The 19,916-nt window shown below is 39.9% G+C and overlaps 2 protein-coding genes across 2 annotated transcripts in view; both read right to left on the bottom strand.

The window, feature by feature from the left end:
* Positions 1-4,662, bottom strand: part of LOC139725128 (uncharacterized) — an 84,996-nt gene extending 80,334 nt beyond the window's left edge. The window contains exons 1-2 of the mRNA XM_071636214.1: positions 4,655-4,662; positions 4,110-4,247 (exon numbers count right to left, since the gene is read on the bottom strand). Coding sequence (XP_071492315.1) covers positions 4,110-4,247; positions 4,655-4,662 — 146 coding nt within the window. The remainder of the gene's footprint in view (positions 1-4,109; positions 4,248-4,654) is intronic.
* A 26-nt stretch (positions 4,663-4,688) lies between these two features.
* LOC139725151 (protein CLEC16A homolog) overlaps positions 4,689-19,916 on the bottom strand; it is a gene marked incomplete at its 5' end in the record, with an annotated part of 54,284 nt that continues 39,056 nt past the window's right edge. The window contains one exon of the mRNA XM_071636241.1: positions 4,689-4,972. Within this exon, the coding sequence (XP_071492342.1) occupies positions 4,793-4,972 (180 nt within the window). The remainder of the gene's footprint in view (positions 4,973-19,916) is intronic.

Below are 19,916 nucleotides of genomic sequence, written 5' to 3'. Positions count from 1 at the left end.
GTTACCAGGACCAAGCACAGACACAGTTCAGCATTTTAATATTACAACTTTGGGTGCATTTTCAAGGTGAGTACTGAACAGACTGAGAAAACATAAAATCTACAGCCAGGCATAAGAAGCCCCCACTCACAAATCAGCAAATGTGAACCAAAGTAGGCAGTACACCCTGGGGCCTAATATGATGACTCATATCGACATTGCACACAACATTGATTCTGCCGTCAAAATGTTAGTTTTCTCACGAATGTTTATTTCTGTGTGTTGTGGAACCTGGAAAATGCCTCAAGCACTCAGAGAAAATGAATAAACTCACAGGGCCATACTCAATTCTCAAAGCCATTAAATACCTTTGAGCAGAGTAAACTGTAATGTGATACAGAATTTTCAGACGTCAAATGTCATCTTCAATTGAAATTTACCTGAAGCTGTACAGGCTTCCATTAGAGACCTTCCTTTGTGGAGAACATTCATGCACACACATAGTGAGAAGATTGCTAATTTAGCAGTTAGGTCTACGGGGGTGGGGGAGTACACAATCATTTGTGCATGTGAAAAGATTACCGTCTTCAGACTATGTCACACGTCTTTATGCCACTAATGCTGCAATTTTCCTACAAAAATGCCTGATGCTTCTTCAGATACAAACAATGATACTCTTCCTTATTCACTGAAAAATGAGTACCGTGGCAATGAGAACCCTCAACAAACATTTCTTCCAGGTACTTCTGGATGCTGGCGGCATCTTGCAGGCATTTACGACATTAATCAAACAAAGCAGGGGGAAAAAAGTGTTCCCTTTCCATGCGAAGGTCACACACTGACCTTGGGGGGTATGTACAACACGCCGAGGCATGCTCACTCGATGTGTGAATGTCATGTTCAACTTACGCTGACGCAATTGCTCCCTCAACCCCCTGAGTGTCGGCTTGTCGCTAACACGCACCACCATCATCCTCAACATTATTGGCCGCATATGATTCCCCACACTAAGAGGGGCTTGAATCCTCGCATACAGTATGCTGCTCAAACCAGCTACTACCAATCAATTCCTTCACCTGGTAGCTACCAACAAATCAATCTATTTCATGATGTCTTCAAAGGCCTTGAAAATTAAGATTTTGGCTTACTGCACAGTAAAAACTACAACAAGTGAGACTTGTACTCTCTATTGGTGCCCTCTATTTCAGCACTAGGACTCTTTGTCTACCATACTTTTTATATGTGATTTTCTACAGACTAAAACTACATGCTCTGTCAGCCTTTATATTTCTTGGATATTACCTCTAGATTCCAGCAAAAAACAAAAACAAACAATAAAAAACCAATATCTACAGCAACAAAAACATCCCTGAGTCGTCTGCAGAAATATTTACATATTTGTGTTTGTGTATGTGAGTGTGAGTGTGCATGGGAGAAAAAGTGTCATCATTTAATACCTAATTCATATTGTCCCTGAATAATGAAACTTTGCAATGTTATCTCCAACATTGGTATGAAGTTCACTACTTCCCTTGGCAACAAGAGGTGAACATTACAACCACTTGATGAAGCACATCTGCATCAGAAGGCAGTAGAAATTAGTCATGTACACAACTGGATTTGTGCAGCAAATCGATATTTAGTGCGCACAGAGCCAGCATACAAATGTCACATATTTTGTAAATGATGCATATGATTTAAGTTTTCATTGCAGTCATCTTCACTCAATCACAATTAACAGCATATATTTTCTTTCACACTAACATTGTCACTTTGTTTCTCTGCTTATTATTCTCTGCTAAACGTGTTTCGTCTGCACTTGTTCTTGTCTGTACACCCAGTAGAGTTTAAAAAAAACCAAACAGACAAACATGCAGGCAACTAAGATGTGTCCATCTCAGCACATAGTGAGAAATGTAGAGCTCTATGCAGCATCTAGTCTCTCTCTCCCTCTCTTTCTCTTCAGGTGATGAGGCGGGGAGCACTGCAATCAACTGATTGGCCAAGCAAAGAGCTGTAGGTGTGATGTCAGAAGTTTCTCAACCAATAAGGAGCAAGTCTGGAGCTCTTTTTTTAATGATTTTTTTTTTCCCTCAGCATCCCGCGTGATCTGGTATGCATCACGTCTGCACAACTTGTTTGCTAACTGCAGCCTTTTTTTATGGCGATGGGATTCAGGTTCTGCATTCCCTTCTTTCTCAAGATTCAACTCCCATACATCTTTGCATCATCAATTAGCAAGATGTTGCCTGAACTCCAAAGTTCAATCAACCTGCTCTTCAGTCACATTAAAGATTATACAAAGGCACAAAGGGGGGGGGGGGGAGGAAGTGACACAGTGAGAGGTAGCACTAGAATGGAACATTCATGGAGAGATCAGGATAGGTAATACAAATGTCTGTATGTGTGTGAGTGTGTGTTTAACTTGCCAATAGCAATGCACACCTCCCATGCCTCCTGAATCAGTAATCAGTAAAGTCAGAGAGAAAAAAGGGGCGTGGTAGAGTATTGAGGACAGTGGAGCGACGGCTTCGGGAGGAGACTAGCTACGAGCATCACCTGCCTGAGCGGAGGTGGACTGTCAGTCTCCTCGGCACACCTGCCTGATTGCAGACGAGCGGCTACGGCCTGGGAGCTTTAGGGGAAGCCGATTCTTGGAAACCATCTCTCAGAGGCCCCAGCAAGGGGGGGGGGGAGGGGTGGTGGGGATGACAGAATACATGGCAGGAGAATAAAAGTAGAGAGAGAGAGGGAGAGTGAGGGGAAAGGAGAGAGGGAAATGCAGGGGGAGGTTGAGATGGAGATACTATGGTAGAGATAGGAAAGACGACAGAGCTGGATCAAAGGTAAAATATCCTTTGTTTGAGTAGCTCATCTTTCTGTATCTAATTTGTCTGTCTCTGTTTCACTTTATCTCTTCTATCCCCCCCCCCCCCAAGCTTTGATGATCACCTCCATTCCTCATATCTAAGATATGGGGAAAAGGAGGGGGGTGGTATTGTATTAGCCTCTTGCTAATTGCCTGATCTGAGCAACCTGGAATCTTGCAGAGACAAAATTAAGCATACCTTGTGCCCCATCAGTTCTGTATACAATTCATCTTCTCTCTCCCAACTCTCTACACAAATCTTCTGTTTCATTAGTATATATCCAAGCAAATATGCTCACTCTTCCTTTCTCAGTTCTGCAAATCTCTCTCACTGTTTTTTCCCCCCTTTTTTCTTCTCATGCATTTATCGCTTTCACTGTCGCCTTTCTCATATTATACCGGTATAATATATTAACAGACGCTGCGCCCTAAATGAGCAGCAGGGTTGTTTGCAATAATTGCCATACTTGGAATCTGGCATGGCACTATTCTGGGAATAGCACTGAAATCATACTATTGAGTAAATATGTCTTCTGCTCTTTCCCTATCCTTTCTCCTTAGAGCGTATCTAAACAAAAACTTTCACATTTACTCTCTCTCTCTCTATTTCCCTCTTGTTTTGCTTTTTTTTCTTCCTATCTCATATCAACCACAAAAAAAAAAAACAAGCATATATTTCTTCTCACTCCCTCTCTCTTATTCCTCTGTGTTTTCTTTCGTCTTCGCTTCCATGGATAAGATTTCTCTCTGGCTTTCTATGAAAAGCTTAGGACCAAACACAAATTGGAAAAAAAAAAAAATTCTTGGAATGCTTGGACGGCTATGAAATCTAAAGCTTACACGATTCTAAACTAAATGTACTCTCATTTGCCTTCCCAGAAATAATGCAAACACTATCCTCTCGCCAAATGGCAGACTCTAATTTGCCTTCTTAGACTTTGTGCACGTGCATCTTCAAGAACGTGTCCGCGAACGATCCAATTACTATCATCTTAAATTCAATTAAACAAGCGAGAGTGCTGAGAATTGGAGTGGGGATACTCACAACATGGCATCACATATCTATTTTTCTAAAATATCATCTTAATTGTTTGTACTGCTTTAGCTTCTACGGCTGCTGCTTCTACAGGCTGCATTATTCACAACTAATGCTATTGCTACTGCAATGTATTGCTATTATCATCATCTTCACTATGACCACTACACTGTAATCACTTTTTTTAAAAATTATTATCATCATATTGTGTTGTATGTTTCCTACCTTGCAGGACTGGGGCTACTTGCCCCGCTCTTGCCACTGGGCTGCCCACAGCAATGGCCATGCCAGGATGGTGGGAGATGGCGGAGGAGTAAAGATACACGAAGGAAGAAAGGGTGGGAGGGAGGATGAAAATTAAGTCTTTTACAAATTAACACGCAACATTTTGTGTCATAACATTCAATGTTTTAACCTTTCAATAAGCATTGTTGGAGATAGGGGATTGTGGAAGAGTCCTTAAGTTTGGACAAGGTGGGCTACAATATTTGAAATTCATATTTCATATATCTCTGAGCTTTCCATGCCTCCCTACCATTTGGTATCATTGTGTTCTTGAATTGATATCATACTTTTATGAGTTTCGGGAATAAATTAGAATTCAAAGCATGAAAACACTATTCACCTAGTGAATCTCTTCACCTAGACAAGTTCTTCATAATACTACCAACAACATACTATGATTGTTTCATTGGGCAGTTTCCAGGTAACATCTGGCACTCAAGAAAAAAAAATTAACAGGATGAAATACACATGGACAGACAAAATACCCAGACATCTCGCCTTATAACATACAGCCCAGCCATCAAAGGCATGTGATATGAAAATTAACAAGGATGTGCATGACAGGGAGGTCACGTGACTGATAGAAGCACATGTCATACTAGGTGGATTCTCATTGGACGTCATCACAAATCCTCACCTTTGGTCAGCCGCTGCTTGGCTGCCATGCACCTGATGTGGTCATCGAACTGGAAGCGGGCGGCCAGGAGGGGCACGGGCTTGGCGTGGGGTGATGCCGTCGAGCGCTTGTGGACGGTGACCTGCAGAGAGCGGCTGTCATCTTTATCACCAGTTACCTCCAGGTCCTACAGAACAAGATGGAAGAATGACAGAGGTAGGCACTGAGAGATTATACATGGACAAAAACCCTTTCATCTGTCATAAAAAACTTTGTTATTTTTCTTATTTTGTTGTTTGTTTCTTGTTTGTGTCTCTGTGCCTTTTTGCTTGTGATTTATTTTCTTTTAATATTTTGTACTGTTCCCTTCTTTCCCTTTCATTTCTTTTTTTTTCCTTTCACAATTTGCTCACATTCTTTAGTACCCACAGATAATGGCACCCAAAACTGCATCCAGTTGATACCTGCCTAGACACTGAATATTCCAGTCTCTGCCCTAGGTTCATCAGGGAACTGAGCTCATCTTGGTATCTGGGCCACGAAGCGAGTGAGAGGCCCACGGGACTGCCCTTGGATGGGAGACAGGTGCTCAATCAGTCCCAGGGCACACTCTCATCCTGAAATATCGCTACATCAAATTGCCAATATTTAACCATTCCAACACCAACAAAAAAACCCCAACTAAAACCATGTACTGCACTTGACAGAATTGTGAGTTTATATACCAACATCATGAGTATGCACAATCAGCTCAGCAGCCTGCTACACGCATATGGCTGTGACTTAACTGATACAGCACTGTAGCTTTTCGTGGCTATTTGCAAATTTTTTGTTCGGCTGCAAGGAATAACCTCATACTGTATGGGAATCCAGCGACAACTTGAAGAAACATTACTGAAGGTGATTTAGTGCCAACAGTAACTTTGTATATATTGTAAATGATGAGTACAACATTGCTAAACTGACATCATCTGTGTGCCAGATTTCTTTTAAATCACTTCAAAACTGGATAGATTATCTCAGATTTTTTTTTCTTCAGAATTGGGGGATATGATGTGCTGTTACCATGGCCACATACTTTCCATTAATCTTGAAAAAATAATGTATTGCATGACTTTGCATCATAATCACTGCGTGATACACTACCTAAAGATATAAAGATAGTTGGTATTTGTTCGAAAACAGAAAATGTCATATTTCCACTACTTCACATCAGTTCAAGTTACAAACTGCTTAGACATGAATTTTCATGAGGCATTATAACAAAGGTGTTCTGAAATCAATAAATTGCATTTAAATTCCTACATGCAAGCTTGGTGATTGTCCAGAAACCAGCTTTCTCCTTTTCCCCCTTTTTGTGTTATTGTTGCATGGCTGGTTTTGCAATCATAAGTGAAACCAATCATGTATCACTGGAAACTAGGAGTATGGAGAACTGAAAAAAAAAAAAAGTAGGAAATTGAAGACACTGATGGAAGAAAAGGACTTGGTCATGAAGAGCAAACATGGACGGTGGGACTACAAGTCTGAGTCCTCTTTGCTCCTTCTTCTCTTCCTTCTACTCTTCTTTTTTCTCTCTCGTTCTTTTTACTATCATTACTACCATCCTTGCCACATTTCTTTTTAATGTGAATAGAAGCAGTAGTGGCACTTAATAGCCAAACTTTAGCTACATATACCTAGGGCTATGGAGGCAGCCTCATTCAGAAGTGAATATTTAACTGAAGTTGGAAATCAATCTTACGACACACTGTCCAATTGGAACGAAAGGCTTTTCTACTTGTTATTACAACCACATGACCATAAGCAAACAAAGCTTGGATCCTTCCTTACGCTGCAGCCATTGAATATGGCTAATTTGTGCATATAATTATTACAACATCACCCATCAGAAGTGCCTGCCATTATTACACAAATTAATTGATGAACACATCTCATCTGTCAATCAATAGAGAGATAGCACATTCAAGACTTGGGTAAGGGTGCAAAGTGTCAGTAATACAATTAGCGACTGGCGCTTCTGCGAGAATGATTCAATTAGGCAAGGGCTTATTTCCTGACAGTCTGATAATCTTGTAGCACATAATGATGAAGAGGAAGGGACACAAAGAGAGCAGTAGCATTGATGTAACATGTGGATACACCTGTAGACAAAACCTGATGAAAACTTATTCATGGCTGCATCTCGCCCTATTTCGCCGAGGAGTCTTTCTCAAGCAACTGGTGTTTGGAATCATCAACAATCTCACTGCACCACACCCATAGTGACCCCTAACTGGAAACATTTCATTTTCAGCGTTTTGTATCATGAAAGAAAATGCAGACAGAACTAGAAATGTCGTTATGGCGACTGGTATGCTTCCGCCATAATGCATGATTCTCCCAATAAGTGTATAGCACAATGTCTTCACAATGTGTGGTGATAGTTTCACATAGCTGGCAAAATATCGAAATGACAGGTTTGTCAGAAATGTCTTGAATGTTCACTATCCTTGAACTGTGGTTTGCTATATTTGTATAAGAGTGCAGGTACATGTATTTGGGGAATTGAGGATTTTTACTCGACTTTTGACTGACCCTTACATAAAATTTATGCACTGAGTAATTTTCAAGGTATGAAGAGAAAGTGTAATTACAGTATAAAATAAATAGTGAATTTTGAGGAATTGACCTTGACCTTTGGCCCCCTGGCTATTGACCCATGACCCCTAAATTCCCTAGATAATCCCTACCAGTCAGTGCATGCGTGTGTACCAAGTTCCATGAAGATACATTGTACATTGAACCATTTGCAAGAAAAGTGAAATTGTAACACTAAGTCACCTGACCTTTGACCTTTCGACCTTTGACCATATGACATGAAACTCTCTGGAGAATCTTTACGCATGGGTACATGTCTACACTAAGTTTCAAGAAAATACCTTTGGGCATTGCATAGATATGGGGGAAATAGCAACATTTTTAGCATTTGACCTTGACCTTTTGACCTTTGACCTCTTGTCAATTTCACTAAAAAACTACTCAACTAATTGCCCCATCATACTTCATCCTTGGACCAAGTTTGGTGAAATTTGCTTGATCCAGTCTTGAGCTATCTCGCGTAAACGGATACAATTTCATGATTTGACCCCTGATTCTCCCAAAAACAAACTTGAAACAACAGTCATCAATATACTGACTCATTGTATTAACTTAGCTCAATCACTTCCAGTTCTAGAGAAAATCTGTAAAGATTCCTTACAGGGGCATGGTGCCCATTTGATGGAATTGAGATTCTATTCCCCCTAGGGATGCTACCTGTCAAGTTTGGTGAAAATTAGTGATAAGGTTTTCAAGAAAAAGGTGAAAATTTACAATTTCAGTCCAAATTTAGGCCCCATGAGGCCCCCTAGGTGGGGCATGGTGCCCATTTGATGGGAATGAGATTCTTTCCCCCTAGGGATGCTACCTGCCAACTTTAGTGAAAATTCATAATGGCATTTTCAAGAAAAAGATGAAAATGTACAATTTGGGCCCCATTAGGAACCCTCCCCTGGGTCCCAAGGGGGGCACCCCTGATTCCGCCATGAACAAACTTGAAACTGCAGTCATCATTGCACTAATTCATAGTATCAACTTAGCTCTATCACTTCTGGTTCTAGAGAAGAAGATTTTTGAAGATTCCTTAATTTTGGGGGATTTGGGGCCCCTCTGGGGGCCCCCCAGGTGGGGCATAGAGCCCACTTGAACAAATTGAGATCCTACCCCCCTAGGGATGCTACCTGCCAAGTTTGGTGAAAATCGGTCATGGGGTTCTCAAGAAGAAGATGAAAATGTAAAAGTTTACGCACGACACACGACGGACGCCGGACGAAGAGCGATCGCAATAGCTCACTTGAGCCTTCGGCTCAGGTGAGCTAAAAATCGATTAGAATATTATATTTTAATTGTGCAGGCAATTATTTCTATTCCTGCACACAATGCCCCCAAGCGACTAGAGGCAATGAATAAGCGTAAACAGAACATGAGCTTTAGTGCCGGCTCAATGTTCTTCAGTATGACTGCGCTATCACGAGACTGCATCGGAGTTGTTCGAAAAGAATGAAAGCAGTGTGAATGCATTTCTTCCAGGACTGTTCAGGAGTTACAGCCAGGCATTGTCTTGTTGAAACACTGGCACAAATTTTTAGTGTGAAAAAACAAATGTGAAAGCGGCAGGAGAATCACAGATCCACGTTACAAGAGTGAGACATGTTTGAAGGTATTCAGAGTTCATTACAGCTTGTGGGATGTCAATAGTTCAGAATAAGTCAGTATACTGTAAAACCCAAAATGTCCACGTGCATTTTAACTTCGCAAATTTCGCATGAGCCAAGATTCGCAAAATTTAAATGAATGCGAAAGTTCTTGTTTACACTATATGCATTAAATGCCAGTGGCATTTAAGCAAAAATTTCATGCCATGAATATTTCTTGCTTTACAATATGTATCTCTCCTTCTCTCTCAACCCCCCTATTATCTATGTATCTCTCCTTCTCTCTCAACCCCCCTATTATCTATCCATCCACGACTGTATCTACTGTGTCTATCTCTATCTATCTATCTATCTATCTATCTATCTATCTATCTATCTACCTATCTATCTTTCTATCTATCTATCTATCTATATCTATCTATTTACTATCTATTTACTGAATTTATAAACAAATATATACTGGCACCTACACTCACAGCAACTGAGCATTTACGTCTTCCCACAAGGAAGCATAAAATCTATGAATAGCATCAAGACATGTCTATGCTACAACAAAAAACATTTCATGTTGTTACCATGATACCGGTCAGCATAAACAGCTTTACTTTGAGGTTGACTTATATTGTTTTCTGCAAGATATGGTTATTCTCACAATGAAAAACAACTGAAAGTGTAATTCTATACTTGTATCAGGCCGGGTGGGGGGGGGGGGGGGGGGGGAATTATGCTCCTAAATATATCAACCAATGAATGCTTTGAAATGATTGCCAAGACAATATCAAGCATACATCTGTTTGGGCGAATGTAAACATGATTTATTTCAGGATAACGTCATTTCATAAACTCTTATTGATTTCAAATGATGAAGCACCGCAACTTTAGTTACAGCTGCTGGGAAAAAAACAACAACAAAAACCCACAATAGGACAAAAATAATAGAATACAGCTATCTATATTACTGAAATGACAACAAAAAAAAAGAAAGAAAAAGAGATGGCTGCTCTGTTTCATCCCAGCAATAATCACTTAATAGGAATCATTTTCCATCTGCTATGAAGGTGCGTGTGAGTTATAAACCCCACTATGACATGAACTAAGACCATGATCATGCTTGACCTCACAACCTCAATTTACTTCATTCCATCTCGGCAAACTATTCGGTCTGTCTCTAATCTCTGACTGCATCAACTTTTCTTTTGCACATTAGCTCATGCAACAAATAAATTGAACTGAGATCGCTCTGGAAGTAAATCTTTAAAATGCATGAAAATGCCTCCACAAGACAGCACATATGCATTCAAAATCAAACTCTTTTTCAACCATCATTGTGTCATTGTGTTCCTTCATATGGAGAACAATTTTATTTGCTGCACCTTGTAAGACAAGAGTGCTGTTTTCCTAGCCCTCTTCCTCCACTCCCCTCCCCTCTCCCCTTCCCACACACACACACACCACATTAAGACAGAAAGGGTGGCTCTCCATTACAACACTGGAATAGAATATTTGTACAAACATCAGCTAAACATCACTTAGGGCTGACTGGGAAAACACATGTCCAGGGGTGCACAAATATTTGTATATAAAACATACTTATGTTTCATGTGGTTGCTTAGCATAGCTTTGCTGGCATTAGTTAACATACAAAGTGGATACACTGGAATGAACTTCCCCTCATAACTGGGGCGAACAGACTGCAGCCTTAAGTCAACTGGGATACCTCTTGTTTCCTCATGTATTCACAATTCTGCCATAAGTACATGAACCTTTATTCCAAATTTGAAGTTCATTGAGCATTACCACCAACCCTGACAATTGACCTTCAACCCTGTCTGCAAACAGGAAATATGTCCCTACTCATTTCTGTATCTTACAAAAAGCAACATCATTGTTGGACTTTCATGCAGGCCTACACTCAAATATAATGATCTGTATAGCTTTTAAGAAATCTATTCATAAGTGCAATTGTACATGATATGTTATCAACTGAATGGCCATATGAACTCACAAACCTTTACTGGTACAAAGGGTTTAAGACAGACAAGAGAAGATATATGAGCGTGTATGTGTGTATGTATGTATCTATGTATGTATGTATATGATTAAATATAGATTTATACAACCTGCATCTAAATATATGTATAGATAGATGCATAGATATTATATTGAATGTGTTTATAGCGATGTATCAAGTTGCTGGTAGAAATCAACAGGGACTCCAGGTAAGGGACTCTCAGGAGAAATGCTTGCTTTGTAGGTCTACCATGAGCTACCACTAGGATATCAACCTCTAGCTGTCTGGTCGGGTCTAACAATAACGAGCAATAATGGCCCAGACAATCTTGATACTCCAGAAGAACACATGATGCTCACTAAGAACCAACCTCCTCTTTTCATCAAGAGCCGTGGGGATCACAACCAGCTCATCATACTTCTGTAGAAAGTAATTTTAAGTCACATGAAAAAAATTAATATATTACCCATAGCCTTCTCCATATTATAATTCTAGCTCTCCAGTTATCTGGCAGTGTAAAAATATAGCTTTAAGACTTGTAAGACGCAGAACTTTAAGAATCTCTGCTGTGGAAAAAGATTAAGAACACCAACAGCAACAACAAAATCTCTATTGACATCTGTGCTCAATGACAATTTTTTCCAAATTCAAGCTGCTGGCTAGAAAGGGTTATTAATAAAGGATGGTTTTCAATCCTGTCCCTGCACTGGTTACGGAGCACTGAACTGCGGAAAGGGAATGAGGCATATAATGTACATCCACATAATATTTCACGACAAATTCACGCACACACAATTCAACACGCGTGGGTAAAGGTCAATCAGTCCTGACATTTCAAACATATTGCCTCGTCAAATGTCACAAATTAATTTTTCCCAGAATTTCCCGCCGGCCAGACATTCAGACATAGGATTCCGCATTGAATGGCAGCTTTCATAACCGTTCTTCCCTGGGCCTTGGTGCAACCTGGCATACAGATATATCTGTGCCACAAAGGAGTTGATGAGAGTCGATTGCAAAATTGCTATCTGATTGGCAGACTGATTGCAAGGATACACTCATACACATAAAGACAGCTCTGATTTCCTGGGCGAGTCTAACATGTCCTGAAAAATTTGACATCTTGTCTCTTTTATGCCATTATATTTCTATTAGATTTATGCTAAATACATCAAATGCATGCATGTGTGTGTATGTGTGTGTGTGTATGTGTGTGTATGTGTGTGTGTGTGTGTGTGTGTGTGTGTGTGTGTGTGTATCAGTGTGACCGTGTACTATGAATAGGTGTGTGGCTGTGACTGGGTAGGCCTATATCTTAATCGCGTATTTGGTGGATATAAGTTCACTTGCATACAGTGATAAAACTTGAGAAGGGTCAAAAGTTCTTGTGCTACTAGTATGCCATAGTATATTTGATATCAAGGATATGTACATTGTACTGCTATCAGAGGCATTCTTAGGATTGTTTCTCATTCTACATGGTTTATTCTTAAACAAGAAGAACATATAAAAATCAAAATTGTGTGTCATGTTTTTTTATATTTGTTATTTTTTTGTATCAAATAAATATGATGCAAGATGTAATTTGAATTATCCTGATATCATTATTCCAATGCATTGGTTAGATTGACAGTTTGGGAGGCTTGTTTTATTCTCAGATGCCAGGAAAGACAGATACTATCTGATTTTAACGACTAAAACCACAAAATTTTGATACTTCTCATGGTAGCATCTAAAGGTGACTGATGGTTGATAACATGCATGCATCTGTGACACTTAAGGGCTTTTTACACTTGTAAATTTTTGCTTAGCCCCGGACCAACGGTGGGGCTAAGGGGGGGCCTTAGCCCCACCGTTGGTACGGGACTATCCTTAGCCCACTTTCTGTTTACACTCGTTTTTGCCAAAGTGGGCTAGCCCCACCGATAGTACGGTACTATCTGGCCCTGCAAAATAGCAGGGGTTAGCACCGCAATTGCGGTGCTAGCACCGCAATTGCGGTGCCAAGCAACTGAGTGTAAACAGAACGAAAAAATAATCCTGGGCTAAGCGACGGAGACGAAGTCCGACCCTCACTGACCAATCAGAAGCGAGGTAATCAAGTGGTGCCGGTGCGCGCGTGTACGTGTACAGTACACAGCGTAATCATGAATATTCATGTGGTTTGGAAAGTCCGGGGCTAAGAATATGAGTGTAAAAAGGTCAGTTTTCTCCTTAGCCCCGGACAAGAGATAGTACGGGACTAATTGGCCAGTGTAAAAAGCTGAAAAATTGGTACGGGACTAACGATAATCCTGGGTCAGAGAAAGTCCGGGGTTAAGAAATACAAGTGTAAAAAGCCCTAAAAAGGGATTTTCCCCAATAATTCTCTAATACCATTTGTTTTGGCAAACAGAATGCTCATTATAGTGGTTTTTTTTGTTGTTATTGTTGCTTTTCTTAGGAATGAATGCCCATATTATCTCAGAGTGGGTGCAAAGAGGCTTAACACTATGGTGAGTTCATTGCCTTGAAACTTTGATTTATATGCCACCACACACTTTTCAGTGTTTCACAATTCATTGCATATTAGAATTCTAGAAGTTAAAAGACAATCCCAGATTCGTTAAATGCGATGCAAAAATTGGTGTATCTGATTTTCTTTTTGAAAGGCTCGTTATAAATTGCTTTGCACTGTGCGTGCTAGTGAACGGCATACATCTAAAAAAACAACAACAAAAAACCATATATATATATACACTCGACCCAAAAAGTAAGTTCCCCCCTAGCATTTTTGGATCTATCTCAAAAAGTATTTTACCGATTTTCATAATTCAAACGGGAATGGATAGGGAATTTTATTACTCATAACATGAATGGCATATCATTGCCACCAGATATCATTATTGGTGTGAAAAAAATGCATTTTATGTCAAAATGCATGGGGGAAAAAGTTGCACTTAAGGTTATATGAAGCACATTGTATACATTTCCTATGCAAGTTAGCAAATGACCTTTTTGAATTGTTATGTAATTCTCAGGAATTTCTTCAGGTACAATGTGCTTCCCTATTAAACAGATGTTATGCATACTTTTTAAACAATAGGCCTTTTAAATATGAAAATGTTGGTCGAAGCCATGTGCTTTTTAATTCCAATTTGGGTTGATCACAGTAATGTGCCTATGGCCATTTTGCATCACGCCGCGTCTGCAAATTTTTGAAAGAGGGAGAGCTACAGCTTTCCTTGAAGCTGGAGTTCTGGTTAAGGAGGTGGGAGACTAGCGGTTTCGCTCAATGACTGTAATCCAATAGAGAATCTTTGGGATATCATTAAGCGGAAAGCCAGCAAGAAGGTGAAAGATGACACTTCACTGCAAGAAATTTAGCACATCTTGCAGAGAGCATGGGCCAACATTGAGCAGCGCCAAGTACAAACTTTATTTAACAGTATGAGGAAGAGATGCCGGCTGGTCATTGAAGCGGATGGTGGACATATCAATTATTAAATACTTCACTGTATGCTCATGACAAGAAAGAGATAGAGAAATATGCAATAAACCATGCTTAAAAGTTCAGAATCATGAGTGATTGTTTGATTATTTATGTACAAGTCAATGCAATGATATGCCATTCATGCTAAGAGTAATAAAATTCCCTATCCATTCCAGTTTGAATTATGAAAATCGGTAAAATACTTTTTAAGATATATTAAAAAATGCTAGGGGGGAACTTACTTTTTTGGTTGAGTGTATATACATATGTTTTCTGCTTTTTTTTAATGACCCATATTTCAACTGGCCACACTAGGCCTGGGGTCAAGGTACCTTTGGTCATGCTCAGGTCAATGTTTAGGCATGCACAGTTCAGGGATTTCACATGCAACTAAGCAAAGTGACTGTTTTGGCAATGTGTGATCTGCAGCAAATGAGGGGGCCTCCAATCAATTTTTGCACTGTGATTAAAATACATGTATGAAATGATCATCCTTGTGTTTGACTGAGCCTTTTTCCTAAATCATAAATAAAGCAATATGCAGCCATATCGCACAACAATCTGTATCCTGTTGAAATGCTGCCATATCAAGTCAAGGTCCACTCTGCTATGTCATGCATTATATCTCTATAGCCAACTGCCAGTGAGTTTTAGTTTCCAGTCGTCATTAGTACACTGATGACCTCTCCTAAGTCATGAAGGCTTGCTCGCCACAGAGATGTGCCACAAAGATGTGCGTCACCACGACCCGAGTCTCAGCAAATCACATGACTGGATTTACAGCCAATCACAGGACTCGTATCCATATGTACCCCCATTACAAAACAATGATAAAATGGGGAAATTAAAGATAGAATGCCTCAGACATCCTTGGTTTGGAGGCTTAGGATGATGTAAAAATACAAGGGTTTGTAGGAAGTATGATCAAATACTGTAAAATCTAAAGGGCTTTTTACACTTGCACATTTTTGCTTAGTCCCATACCAACGGTGGGGCTAAGGGGGGGGGGGGGGGGGGGGGGGGGGCCTTAGCCGCACCGTTGGTACCGGACTTTCCTTAGCCCACTTTCTGTTTACACTTGTTTTTGCCAAAGTGGGCTAGCTAGCCCACCGATAGTCCCGTACTATCTGGCCCTGCAAAATAGCAGGGTCAGCACTGCGCAATTGCGGTGCCAAGCAAGCGAGTGTAAACAGAACGGAAAAAAAATCTGGGGCTAAGCGACGGAGACGAAGTCCGACCCCCACTGACCAATCAGAAACGAGATAATCAAGTGCTGCCGGTGCGTGCGTGTACGTGTACAGTACAGAGCGTAATCATGAATATTCATGTGGTTTGGAAAGTACCGGACTAAGAAATACGAGTGTAAAAAGGTCAATTTTCTCCTTAGCCCCGGACAAGAGTTTAGTACGGGACTAACTGGCGAGTGTAAAAAGCTGAAAAAATTGGTACTGGACTAACGATAGTCCTGGGTCAGAGAAAGTACGGGGTTAAGAAACACAAGTGTAAAAAGGGCTTAATGGTCCTTTCCCCCCTTTTTGTTTGATGGGAGGTGTCATAAAAATATAAAAGATTGATTTGACACCTTCCATTTCAGCAATTTATGCTGTATTATGTATGTTTCACATATATTTCTAAGAAGTAGATGGCTTATGCAATTTGTAAATGAGGAGAGCTACCTTGAAAGCACTCCATGCAGAGGTACAATATTAAAAGGAAAATGTGACCTTCTGCTGACAGCCAACAAATAAAAGAATGATGAAAAATGGACCAGTAAGATAGGCAGATGGTCTCACGAACTGGTAGATGGAAACGTGAAAAGGAAAGTTAGGAAGGTATGAATAGCAGTACATTGTAGGTAGAGTGAGAGGATGAGTGTATTAAAGTGCATGTGTGTGTGTGTGTCTGCTGTTCACAGAAAGTCAAGGCCATCTTCTCATTGCATATGGAACGTTACACACTAATTACAGATTACTTAGTAATGTAGGCAATGAAATATTGCACCTCATTGTCTTGTGAGTCGAGGTGAGGTGGAACTACCATCAAATATATGATACGGGACAGAAATTGCATCAACCATCAGTTCCACTGAAGGTGAAAGTGTCAAGAGTTTGGAATAGAACACTTATGTAAAAAATATGAGCATCTGACTTGTGACTGCTCTGATGACAATAAGCAGTTTCAAGCCAACACGCTTGCTTACACGGTACTAATTTATTCAAATTCTATAAATGATTCCGCACGCCGTACACCGGGGTACCGTTGTAACCCAGAGTACCGCGTTGTATAGCGCCATCTCATGCCCATTCTTTATCATGCGTATCCAAATTCAGATACGCCGATTCCGAATTCGGATACGGCAAAGTCGTCGCAATGAACTAGCACCATAGGTGTTTTTCGAAGTAATTTCTAGCACCACACCGTTTTGTAAACATCATCTACCGTAACTTTTATTTTCAGAAAAAAAATAATAATCACCGAAAGCCCAGAAAATTCACCCCAAAATCAACTGTATTTCTTCAAAATTTGATCATGGGGGCTGCCATCTTTATAATCTTCTACGCGTGCGCGAATGGTCGATAATAAGAGATGAAATGCGAAAGAAAAAGGTTCAGAGCAGAAAATAATTATCAGTTGCATACATTAATTGTTGCATAATCACAAATAAGAGAACATTTTTGTGCATAATAATACTAAAATAATACTAAAAATATTTTGACACATTTTTTGGTAAGCCAGGGTACAGCGCTGAAAAAAAAAAATTAATTCAACAAAATGGCGAATTTTCATTTGGTCCCCAGGGTACCAAATATTGCATCAAATATCTCTCTGAAAAAGTTTGTTCTTGACAACTAGAAAGCTTGCTCGATGGCTAGCTGTACATTGAAACAACCAATGCCTGCAAAGTGGATTCAAAGTATTGACATAGTGTACATCGAACGAATACAAATGGATGAAATAGCTTGATATGAGGTCCTGAGAGGAAGAATATCTACAAATTTGAATACATTAGTAAATCTGCGAAAGCAAAATCCAGAGAATTACTTCCAGAGGCTAGCTATACCAGAGAGTAACTAGAGAAGCACTCTGAGAGTGCAGACCTCTGCCAAGCAGCTAATTTCCACTGATGATTTTATTCTTCCAGTGACATCAGTGATTTCCACCCATACATACTGACGTATGCATGCTGAAAATCACCCGATTTCCTGATACAGAAGCCTCTTGTTATGTCATCAACCCTTAGCCGCGCGCGGCGCACCTCGCTGGCAGAAACTAGAGTAGGCACTTTAGTGCGCGTATGAAAACCTAAAAAATGCCCAGCTTGAACTCCAAAGTTCATTGGCCTGGGCCTACCTTGCCAAAATATCGAAAATCCTCCATAAAATCCATAAAAATTTCCAGATCACTACCAAAATTTAATCATCTGTTTCTTGTGTCATTCTCAACCTTTCCTGCATGTTTCATGCAAATCCATTCACGACTTTTTGAGTTATTTTGCACACGGACAAACCAATGATAATGAAAACATAACCTCCTCCCTTGGTGGAGGTAGTTAGAAAATCCAGAAATGTTTCTATTTCTTGAATGTCATGTTTATTTGAAGCTGGTTATAAAGATTACACACATTGTATTCTGACATATGTTAATGGTAATATCATCCCTGCTTTCCGAAAGAGGTGAGTTTGAGTGCTCTTTTATTATGCTAGAAAAGTGAAAATATGTTACATTTTCTTTATAATTTCCTTATTTAATTTTCCATACGTGTTGTCTCAAAATGTTGGAGTCTTCTCATCCAGAAATGGCAGCTCTGAAATCTTAAAAATTGATGATAGATTCATGCATTCAAAGGATTGTTCAATTTTCCCCAAACTTTCACTGATGCATTCTACTATACACTTGCAATCACTCTATCCACATGTGTATATATTTGGGTTCCATTCCTGTTTAACTGGTCAGGCAGCAAAACATGACATGACAAAGTTTGGAATCTTGAAAAATAAAGAGTACTTCTTCAGCGAGATATAGCCTCATTTCACATCACAATGGTCAAACCATTGAAAAACAATGATGGAAGCAAATGCATCTGAACTTGAGAATAGACCAGTTTGCATTTGGCAGTGGTTTAAATGACCCCCAAAACAAAACAAGTGTAAAGCTACATTGTAGATATCAGTCACTTGCATCATCCAACTTGCTTTGATGTTAACAAGCTCCCTCTAATGTTAAGAGAACTTCCTTTTAGTGCAACATAAAGAAACTGTTCAGGTGCCGTCTGTGGCATTGCTCATTATAACTCTATGTCTCATTATAACTCTATGTCTCATTTCATTGTTTTTCTCTGCTGACCGGTACCTGCTCATGCACAGAGTGTAACTTTAAACCAGCTTTATATTGAATTAGCTAAACTGTCAAGTTATGATACTTAGTGCTGTCAACATGAAGTGTCAGAAGAGATACCCAACCCCCATACCATTTTCATTGGGGGGGGGGGGGGCAGAGAGGCAGTAATACAAAAGAAAGAGACAAAAAATGAGACAAAAAAGAGGCTTTTCTCAACTACTGTAGCAAAAACCACTCCGATCATAATGCGCATGTTGCACGAAGTACAATTTGAAGCAAGCAGTCATAAAGTGCGATGCTTTCACAAGCAAGGATTCCAGGAAATCTTTCTCTAAAGTAGATTTGTGTTTGCCTCGTTGGTTTCTCTCTCCGCAGCAATGGAGAGTCAAGGAATTGACAAAAGGAGGTAAAGAGAAAAGTGCAGCACTATCAGAAGATCTCGATTCCACTCATGCACTTATACCACGTGACACTTGTTATTTCAACCCGGCATTTCTCTGAAGCAGATACGCATCTCTCTCACTGCGCTGATCGAAAGTTTTGATCAGCCAGCGTTGGCGACCATGTCAGAAAAACAACAACAAGGCTGCTATGTCAGATGACATATTTGCAAGAAAAGCAGAAAAGGGATTCATGTCAAACAAAGTTTCAAAGTGCTCACTACGAAATGAAGAGAGAATGCTAGATGGGCAGGTATAAATGCGCTGCCTGGTGCATTTTGGAAGAAACCCCATAAAAGAGGCAATAGGGGTACGTGCGTGTGTCCCTCTGATGATGATCAACACAGCCACACAGCAAAGATCACCCTCAACATCAATTTTCATGAATTCCATGCATCCTAGCAACGGCAACTTCTTGAAAATACAATCAATACAATGCATGCACATGTTATTAAACCACACTAGATTTAAGGAAGCTGTCCCTGTGTTATTTCCAGACACTTTCAAAAGTCTTGTAGCTTGAGTGTGGCCCATGAAGGAAGCAGAACAAATTGCAGGGCTATGTTTCAAAACAAGGAAGAGACATTCCTGGTAAATTTAGAACTGAATTACCACTACATGTGATTAATACCTCT

Source organism: Diadema antillarum, unplaced genomic scaffold, assembly GCF_040938485.1.
Source record: "Diadema antillarum isolate AM-2024a unplaced genomic scaffold, OU_Dant_1.0 seq00000016_RagTag, whole genome shotgun sequence".
In the NCBI taxonomy this organism is placed as follows: Eukaryota; Metazoa; Echinodermata; class Echinoidea; order Diadematoida; family Diadematidae; genus Diadema; species Diadema antillarum.
Note: the sequence above shows the minus strand (reverse complement) of the source record. Positions and strands in the feature narration are given on the sequence as shown.